The sequence below is a fragment of the Pongo abelii genome, chromosome 5 (genome assembly GCF_028885655.2).
Source record: "Pongo abelii isolate AG06213 chromosome 5, NHGRI_mPonAbe1-v2.0_pri, whole genome shotgun sequence".
Lineage (NCBI taxonomy): Eukaryota > Metazoa > Chordata > Mammalia > Primates > Hominidae > Pongo > Pongo abelii.
The window spans coordinates 12,147,565-12,157,732 of NC_071990.2; the positions used below are offsets into that span (position 1 = coordinate 12,147,565).

The 10,168-nt window shown below is 43.0% G+C and overlaps 1 protein-coding gene across 1 annotated transcript in view; it reads left to right on the plus strand.

Moving 5' to 3' along the window:
* HIVEP1 (HIVEP zinc finger 1) overlaps window positions 1–9,575 on the plus strand; it is a 225,368-nt gene extending 215,793 nt beyond the window's left edge. The window contains exon 12 of the mRNA XM_054557203.2: window positions 9,461–9,575. Coding sequence (XP_054413178.2) covers window positions 9,461–9,464 — 4 coding nt within the window. The 3' untranslated portion in view covers window positions 9,465–9,575. The remainder of the gene's footprint in view (window positions 1–9,460) is intronic.
* The last annotated feature ends 593 nt before the right edge of the window (window positions 9,576–10,168 follow it).

Below are 10,168 nucleotides of genomic sequence, written 5' to 3' on the forward strand. Positions count from 1 at the left end.
GTCTCAAAAAAAAAACAAAAACCAAAATCGTAGGCATAAGCATGCGGGTGACAGTCAGCTGTACCATCACATCCACATGTAACTATTTCCCTTATGGGAAGTAAATAACTTAGGAGTTTTTACTGAAGGACACAGTGGTCCGATAGATGTGTGTATATGTGTGTGTCTGTGTGTGTGTGGAACAATGTTCAACCAACCCTTGATATTTTACACTGAAGAAAAATTAAAAAGAGACCTAGAATGAAGAGGATTATCAATAATTTATTGAAGAAATTCAGTTCATTTTGATAAACATTCATTGTCAATTTATTTTACATTAGAAATAGTGCTATACTTCCAGCCCTGTTACTCACATCCTTCAGCATCCACATAGATTATCCATCCAAAACCCTGGCTTCCCAGTTCCCAGACCCCTTTATGCCCACTCATTTGTTTCTCCACCACACCTTTGCTACATATTCTCAAGGCCTTTCAATATCTGTAACTGCATCACCTCAGCAATCCCCATTTTAAGTGCCCTGTCTGATTACAACCTCCAGGCTTTCCCTAATATGCCCACTCCAATACTATCTTGACTTCCCAGATACTGCCAATCCATTGGCATTATTTTAAAAATCATTATTATTTTGAAACATGTCAAGAATCATTTCACACATACAAACAATATAAGGAATAACACAGCAGTCATATATCTACTATCTAACTACAGATATAAAATATTACCAAGAGCATTAAACCGCATTACATAGCCTTCCCAACTACATCCCCTAGATTACTACTATCTAAACTTTGTATTAAGAACTACCATTCTCACTTATTAATTTTTTTCTTTTATCTCTCTACACAATACTGTTTAGTTTTGCATGCTTTTAAACCTATAATTACTGGGATCATACAGACTGTATTCCTTCACGACTTCCTTTTATTTTCTCTTGATGGAATGTGAGAGTCGTCCCTGCTGACCTGCAGCACTAGTTCATCATTTTCACTTCCACGTGTTATTATATGGTGTGAATATACCATTATTATTTAAAACACATGTTTCTGTTGATGGGCATTTGGTTTTCCCATTTGTTTGTTTTTGATTTCAAACGATGCTACAGTGAACATTTTTGAACACCTCCCTATGCACAGATAAATGTGTCTTTTTTCTGGAAGACATGGCCATGCCACGGGCATCCTTGTTTTCATCTAAACTGGTGCTGTCAAATTCTTTTCTGTGAATTCCCACCTTTTCCCCTTCAAACAGCTCAGGTCCTTGCTTCTTTTCTTGCCCGGGTTAGATTCCCTGAAGCATCACTAAATGATTCCTTTCCATATATTGTGGCCACCTGACCTTCCCCCGTCTTTGGCTTAATCCAATTCTCATCATTCTGAACTGAATGTAGAGAATAACACAGCTCTGCGGACTGATCTGCTGCACCCATGCAACCTCATGGGTGCCCTTACTTCTACCAGGCAGTCCCAGCTCATTCCCTAACCAATTCTCTTTCCCAGACAACTGTTCACACCTTTCTCCTCCAACTTCTGTCTTCACTCTCAAATGATGACCGTTTCCCCTTCTTTTACAATACTATAAAAAGCAACCCGAGGAGAATTTTCATGTCTTCCCACCTCCTGATCAGTCAGCCTACCGCCCGTGACCCTCTGCCGTCCCACCTGCCACAAGAGGGGAACTGTCTCTGATCCTGTCTAAAGTCAACCCCTCTTCTGAACACTGGGTTCCATTTGTCTGATGCCGCTAAAGGTTTTTCTACTCTAATTTTCTCCACTGCTCCCATGTCACTATTTCCTCCCTTTCTGCAGGATCTGTCATTAACATACAGGCATGCTCTAATATTTTCCATCTTAAAATAAAAATGTCCTATCCCCCTGTCTTCCACTTCCTCATGTATCTGCTTTGTTGTATGGTGAACTCCTCAAGAGTTATCTATACCGATTGTCTCTATTTCCTCATTCCTATCTGTTTTGACATACTCAGTGAAACTACCATTGCCAAGCCATTGATAACCTCCATGTTACCAAATCCAATGATCAGCTCTCAGTTCTTATCAACTTTACAGCAACAATTGAGCCAGCAACCTCTAAATGTTCAGAGAGGCTGTAGCTCTGTTGCTGACCAATTCAAACTGGTCTGCAATTTGAGTTGAATCCTGGGAGTTGAGCCTTGAATCTGCAGCTCCACCTGATTTTCTTCACTAGGCTTCCAAGGCACTTTCCTGTTATCCTCTCCCTGCCTTTCCCTCCCCACTGCGGCTTCTTCTCTGTTTCCTTTTCTGGATCTTCTTTTCCTTCCTGGCCTCTAAATGTTTGAGTACCCGTAGGTTCAGACTCGCTTCTCCATCTACAGTCCACCCCCTGGAGCTCTCATCTGCCCCACAGCTTTGAATACCATGAATATGCTGGTAACTCCCAAAAGCATATCTACAATCCCCTTTAAGGGACACTGATATGCGCCCCTGTTTATTCTCCACATCTTTACTTGGATATCAATGGGCATGCGTACCAAACAGGATTCTAGGTTCTTCCCTCCTGTTTGTCCACAAATAGCTCTACCCTCCACCTAGTTTCCCAGACCACAAACCTGGGAGTCATCCTTGATTCCTCTTTTTATCTCACATCCCACAACCAATCTGTTAGCATGTCTTGTCATCCCAAATTAGCATATGTCCCCTGACTCTGACCCATTTTCAGAACCTTCCCTACCAGCATCCTAGTCCAAGCCACTTTCTCTCTCCCAAGCTACTGCAGCAGCCTCCTAAAGATCTCCCTGCCTCCATTGTTGACCCTACACAACATGCTTACAGAAAATCAGGCTAGTCTTTTCTTTTTTCCTTTCATCTTCCGAAATATTTATTGAGGTATAACATACGTTCTGTAAGGTGTTCAAATCTTAATGTTCAACTCAGTTTTTACAGATGCATTTGCTCTGGTCTGATGTTGGTGTCCCCTCCTCAAAATACATATGTTGAAACCTATACCCAACGCAATAGTATTTTTTTTTTTTTTGAGACAGAGTGTCACTCTGTTGCCCACGTTGGAGTACAGTGGCACAATCTTGGCTCACTGCAGCCTCCACCTGCCAGGTTCAAGCGATTCTCCTGCTTCAGCCCCTGGAGTATCTGGGATTACAGGCATGTACCACTGTGCCCAGGTAATTTTTGTATTTTTAGTAGAGACGGGGTTTCACCATGTTGGCCAGGCTGGTCTTTAAGTCCTGACCTCAGGCGATCTGCCTGCCTTAGCCTCCCAAAGTGCTGGGATTACAGGCGTGAGCCACCAAGCCTGGCCCCCAGTGCAATAGTATTAAGAGGTGACGTCTTAGGGGATGATTAGATCGTGAGAGCAGAGCCCTCTCGAATGAGATTAATGCCCTTATAAAAGAGGTTAGAGGAGGCTTACCTCCCCTTTCACTCTTCCACCATGCTAGGATACAGCTAGAAGGCTCTATCTATGAAGGCAACATCTATGTCTGCCCTTACCAGACACCTAATCTGCTGGCACCTTGATCTCAAACTTCCAAGACTTCAGAACTATAAGCAATACATTTCTGTTGTTTATAAATTACCCAGTCTAAGGTATTTTGTTATAGTGCCCAAACGAATGAAGACATTGTATATGGAACATCTGTGAGGATATAGACCACTTTTAACACCCCAGAAGACTCAACCGTGACCTCTCCCAGTCTATAACTCCCAAATGTAACAAATGTGACTTCTATCATGATAGATGACCTCCACTTTTTTGAACTTCGTATGAATGGAGAAATACTGAATGTATTCTTTCATATTTAGTTTCTTTCATCTCTTCATTAGGTCTGAAAAAAATTTCTTCTCTTGTATTTAGCTGTACCTTGTGATTTTTCTTTGCTGTTGTCTTCCATTGTATGAATATACCACAATTTATTTACCCTTTGTAAAGTTAAAGAACATTTGGGCTATTTTTCAGCTTGGGGCTATTATGAGTAAATATGCTGTGAATGCTCTTGTACACGATTTTTAGTGAACACAAGCTGTTATTTCTTTGGGGTATATTTTTCAAATTTTTCTATTTATTTTTAGCTTTGTTTATTTATTTATATTTTTAGAGATGGGGGTCTCATTATATTGCCCACGCTGGTCTCAAACTCCTGGCCTCAAGTGATCCTTCCATCTCGGCCTCCCCAAGTGCTGGGATTACAGGTGTGAGCCACTGAACCTGGCCTCTTTGGGGGTATATTTATTTGCAGGAGTGGAACTGCTTGGTCAAAAGTATATGTGTGATCCAGGCGTGGTGGCTCACGCCTGTAATCCCAGCACTTTGGGAGGTTGAGACAGGTGGATCGCTTGAGGTCAGGAGTTTGAGACCGGCATGGCCAACATGGTGAAACCCCAATTCCACTAAAATAAATAAATAAATAAAAATAAAACAAAACAAAAAACAAAAATTAGCCAGGTGTGGTGGCAGATGCCTGTAATCCCAGCTACTTGGTACGCTGAGAGGCAGGAGAATCACTTGAACCCGGGAAGTGGAGGTTTCAGTGAGCCGAGATCACGCCACTGCACTCCAGCCTGGGTGATAGAGTGAAACTCCATCTCAAAAAAAAAATAAAAATAAAAATAAAAATAATTAAAAAAAATTTTTAAAATATATGTGCATTCAGCTTTAGTAAATACTGTCAATTCATTTTCCCAAGTGGCTTTATTGACTCATATTCCCACATAAGATACGAAGATTCTGGTTCCTTTACATCTTCACCAGCACTTTTATTTTGGCCATTCTTCAGTGTCATAGTCATTTTCTTAACATAAAAATCAGAGCACAAACTGTCTCCTGACTACAATTTCCCAGGGCTCCTCCTGGCACTTCTCTGGGCCATCCTTCCCTTTTCATCCCTCTCCCTCACTGTCCTGCTCCCTCACTCCATTCACCAGGACTGTTTCCACCTCTGGATATTTTCTCTCCATTTTCCTAAGCCTGATGTGCCCTTTTCCCAGACGTCGAAGTCCTTTGCTCTCTCATTTTCTTGAATTTCCTTCTCAAATGACACCTCCTTAGAGAGGTCTTTGCCTCCTGCCACGCTCCTATTGCACCCTATCTTTTTACTCTGATTGATTTCCCTTCACAGGAATTATCGGTTTTTGACCTTACGTCATACACTTGTTTATTTGTTTATTCTTGGTTTCCCTTGGTAGAATGCACACTCTATGAAAGCAGGAAAGTTGTCTTTCTTGATCATCCCTGCATATTCGGCGTTCAGTGCCCGGCAGAGGGCCTGGCACTTAACAGGAAGTCAGATGTTTGGTACAAGAGTTCTCTATCTGAGCGAATTCTTTCTCCCCAGCAATTTTATCCCATCACTTACACTTATAATCATGTTCTCCTCTTTTCTTTCATCCAATCTTCATTTTTTTTCTATTCACTTCTCTTCTACCTTCTTTCCTTTTTCCTACTCTATTTCATTATTCATAGGAGGCTTTGGAATTACAGAGACAGCAGGGCATCAGGTTGGATGTTGAACATTAAAGCTCTAAATTGCAGGGCAGCAGGCAAGGGAAAAAGCAGAGCTAACACTTCTTTTGCAACGTTAAAAATGCATGATGGCAAGCCTAGCGGCTCATGCCTATAATCCCAGTGCTTTGAGAGGCCAAGGCAGGAAGATTGCTTGAGCGCAGAAGTTCAAGACCAGCCTGGGCAACATGGCAAAACCCCACCTCTACTAAAATTACAAAAATTAGCCGGGTGTGGTGGTGCATACCTGTAGTTTCAGCTACTTGGAAGCTGAGGTGGGAGGATTACCCGAGCCTGAGAGGCTGCAGTGAGCAGAGATTGCGCCACTGCACTCCAGCCTGGGCGACAGAGCGAGACTCCACACCCCTCCCTGCAAAAATGCATTATGACACTCTACACTTTATCTTGAATTTAGCTGAAGGCTAAATTCATAGAAATTCTGCTCTCTGTTTCGCTATCCCTCTGCCTCTTTCCTTTTCTCTACACCTCCAACTAGACATTTCACAGACAAATCTCTGGAGTAGAGTCCATTCTATGTAACAGCAAGCCCCTCATGCTGTTGGTCACAGAACCACACTGTCAAAGCCAGAGACAGCTGTAAACCCTGCTCTCCCAGATGGAGAGCAGCCGGAGCCGGGATTTTGGTAGAAGGAGTTGGGAATACATTAGGGAAAGTCTGATGAGAACAAAAGAGGCAGCTGAATATTCCCCACTCCACCTTAGTGTGCAACAGGGCAGCAGTCCAGATTTTTCATGGCGTTGGGATCTGGCAGGGTTTTTAGTCTCTATCCAACAAGCATTAGAAAGAAACAGAAAATAACATATATCTGGGGGTGTGCCTGCCTGCCACTGTCTCGTGCAAACAACAATAACTGGAAAACACGACTTAGCCCCTCACTCGATGGAGGGAGAAATTTGGAACTCTTCTGAGATGATGAAAGAATAGAACTAGATAAGGAAAGTAAAATGCTGTTCCTGGTCTGAAAAAGAGAAATGATTTATCTGTAGTAACACCAACTACAAAGAGTACAATCCAGGTAGACTCCTCTGACGCTGGCACCCTGTCACAGAGACGGGGAAGAACATCAGGCTTATTCGCATGTGTGCACATGGCCAAGCACTAATGTAGGAGGACTGACGGGAGTCTATCTATCTGTGGCTCCCAGGTAGACACAGGCAAGCCTAACCCTGCCCGGGCCTGTGTCTGATGGTGAGGCTTGGTATATAGTACAAGCACCTTGTCATTAGGGTTTTGTCACGCTATGAATATGCTAATGATACATTTATAAACAAAGTTTCTAAGTAGTGCAATTGCCCAGGAAAAACTGATTGATTTATACAAGTGTGGATTTTTTTTAGACATCCCGTTCCGTGCCTTAGGGTTTCTAGTGTTCTCTAGCTGGGAAAGTCCAGACTCACTTTGGTCTTGTTCTGGGTGTTTTCTGAGCCTGTGCTCACTCTGTGTGGATGACATGAGTGTGTGTGGAGTTTGTGGCTGTGATAAAATACAGCTCTGGCATTTGCTGTGGTTCCCTATCGAAAGCCACGCTTTCTCCGCACTGGTTGCCTCCCACTGTAGAATCTGAAAATCTCAGATAACCACATTCCTGGTGTGTTTGTAGCTCAGCAGAGGAATGGCACCCAATCCTGGGCAAAGGAATGTGCAGGTTTCTGGAAAACAGGGTTTTTTCCCCAATTTTCAAAGAGAGGTTTCTTCCGGTCCCTGCCTTCGTTGGAGGGAGCACGTGATACTTGGCACCGCAACCGCAGTCTTGTGAACCTGTGGGAGCAGCCCCAAGGACCACGAAGAGGCTGCCCCAGGGCCCAGGCGTCACTGAATGCCTGAGCCAACCTCTAATTGCTTCTCTCTAGGGCCCTTTTAGTCACATATCTTGCTTCTTGCAGAAGAAAGCATTAACAGTGAATTATAGCATATTTCGTCGGCTATGCATTAATGACAGCGTAGACCCAAATCCCCCTTTCTAGGCCCCTCAGGGCTTCTCACTGCAGGTAGAATAAAGCATGAGGTCCTGAACAATCAGCCCCTCCACCTCTCCAAGCTTCTCAGGCCTTGCTCTATGTTCCCCATGTAGTCTCCTCCTTCACTTTCCTGTGCGTTCTCACTGTCAAATTCTACCTCAGGACCTTTGCACACACTGATGAACTGAATCCTATTCCTTCCTCTGCACTGACTTTAAAAGCTGCTTCCTAGGAATGGTCTTGTTCTCTTACTCAACCTAAAGCAGACGCCTGGTGTTATTTTTCTCTGGCAGTTCCCCGCTCTTTCCCTCAGAGGCCGTAGCCAACTGTGTGGGGCTCCCTTAACATGCATTGCAGTCTCCTTCTCGAAGGCTGGGCCTAAGACTAAAACTGCCTTTCCCAGGCTCCCTTGCAGCTGGGTTCTAGAAGTGGTTGAGATTCTGCCCATCAGACATACCTGTGAGAGGTGGTTTAGATATGCTGCTACATGGTGAGAGAGAGCTGGATAGAGGGGTTCATCTGGCTGGCTGGGGTCCTGGCAGAGGATGTGAGATTCTCTCCTTAACAAGGGCAGGAGCTCCCTCGGTGGCCTATTTCTGCAATAGTTGGGAGCGATGATCTTGGAATTTTGGCCTAGAGTTGTTCTTTAGACCTCTTTAGAATATGGAGCTAGCTGTACTCTTAATGCACGCCTTTGTGCTTAATTTGTCTATAGTGTATCCTGTTGTCCATAATTACAAACTCTGACCCATAAAGCAATAGTCATTGCAATTTGTAATTATATATTCATTTCAAACAGTTCCTGACACCCTGGTATCTCCAGCTAGGCTCTGTGCTCTGAACACTTAACATAGGGTACAGTGTCTGTAGCTCAATATTTATTGATGGGTAAATAAGTAGACAATTGAGCAAAACCAGACATTGCATATAAAGTTATAAGAAAAGAGAAAGTCCTGAAGTTGCATCTTTGATATTTAAATCTTGAGTGATTTGAAAGAAGCCAGAAGCTGATATTTACAGTAAGTTCCAACTTGCTCAATTCACCTGGCAGGTTCATGGCTGTGATAGCCAAACTAGAAGAACAGAGGTCCAGGGAATATGAATTCCAACTGTTATTAAATGCAATAACAATCTTATTTTTTTGTTTTATTTTATTTTATTTTATATTATTATTATTATTATTATTATTATACTTTAAGTTCTAGGGTACATGTGCACAAGGTGCAGGTTTGTTACATATGTATACATGTGCCATGTTGGTGTGCTGCACCCATTAACTCGTCATTTAGCATTAGGTATATCTCCTAATGCTCTCCCTCCCCCCTCCCCCCACCCCACAACAGTCCCCAGTGTGTGATGTTCCCCTTCCTGTGTCCATGTGTTTTCATTGTTCAATTTCCACCTATGAGTGAGAACATGCGGTGTTTGGTTTTTTGTCCTTTGTTTCTCAAGAAATGTAATTTGTCAGGAGAGAGTTCCCAGAGCCTTTCCTGTTCCTCCTAAGAGGGTATATCCCACTCTGAGATGCTCTCTGGTACCGTGGAACTCTCCATCAAAGGTGCAGCCTCACATTCTCTCCTGGGCAGTTCCCTGATTAGACTGTCATGCCCACTTGACTGTCAGATCCATGAGGGCAGGAACGCACATTGCACAATGCCTAGCATACAATCAGCACTCAGTATATGTTGGCTGAAGAACAAATGGGTTGTACTGCATGTTATTTAATCACAAATTTTGAGGAATTTCATACAGGACTAAAATTAGTGTTATATTTACACTAATTAATGAGCCAGATGGCTCTTTTTCTGCCTTATTTGTGTGTGCACATTTTAACTGCATGTCTTATACATGTAAAAATATCTTTTTATACAGGCTGCAGGCTTCTTTCATTGTTGCAGGCTGTCTCTTTGACTGTGGGGCTTTCCCCTCTCAAATGCTGAAAGTAGCAAAAAAGTGTGTCTCTCATTCTCTTTCCCCTCACTCTTTGCAGCTAGGCTTGTTCCCTGAGCCCTCTCTCTACCTGATGTTCTTGCTAAAGGCTTATACTCTCTGAGGTCATCCATTGTTTGAGTTATTCCTAACAGACTCTCACCATTGTAAGTATTAAAGGGGAGGAAGCGGGGGCTGAGGAGACTGAAGGGAAAAGGGGAGAAACCCCCCAGCTCAGAAAACCCCTCCAGAAAGGTCGTCTCTTTAGGAAACAAGGCAAAACTGCTGTTGGTATTTCTCCACTGTGGCCAAATATTTCGACTCAAATTCTGATGCAGCCCATGTTTAATTCTGCTCTGTTTATTGATGTGTTTCATGAATGGGTATAGAGTTTGCTGTTTTACTCCAATATAATTTATAGTACATTTCTTCTGATACATTATAGGCATATATGACCGGCATATTATTTGTGCATATAAATAATGTATTTCCTCTTCTTTTTTTCTTTTTTTTTTTTTCCAGAGACAGGGTCTCACTTTGTCACCCAGGCTGGAGTGCAGTGGTGTGATCATAGCTCACTGCAGCCTTGACCTCCTGGGCTCAAGCAATCCTCCATCCTCAGCCTCCTGATAGCGGGGACTATAAGTGTGCACGATCATGCCTGGCTAATTTTTAAATTTTTTCTACAGAGGGGGTCTCACTATGTTGCCCAGGCTTGTCTGGAACTCCTGACTGCAAGCAATCCTCCTGCCTTGAGCTCCCCAAGTGT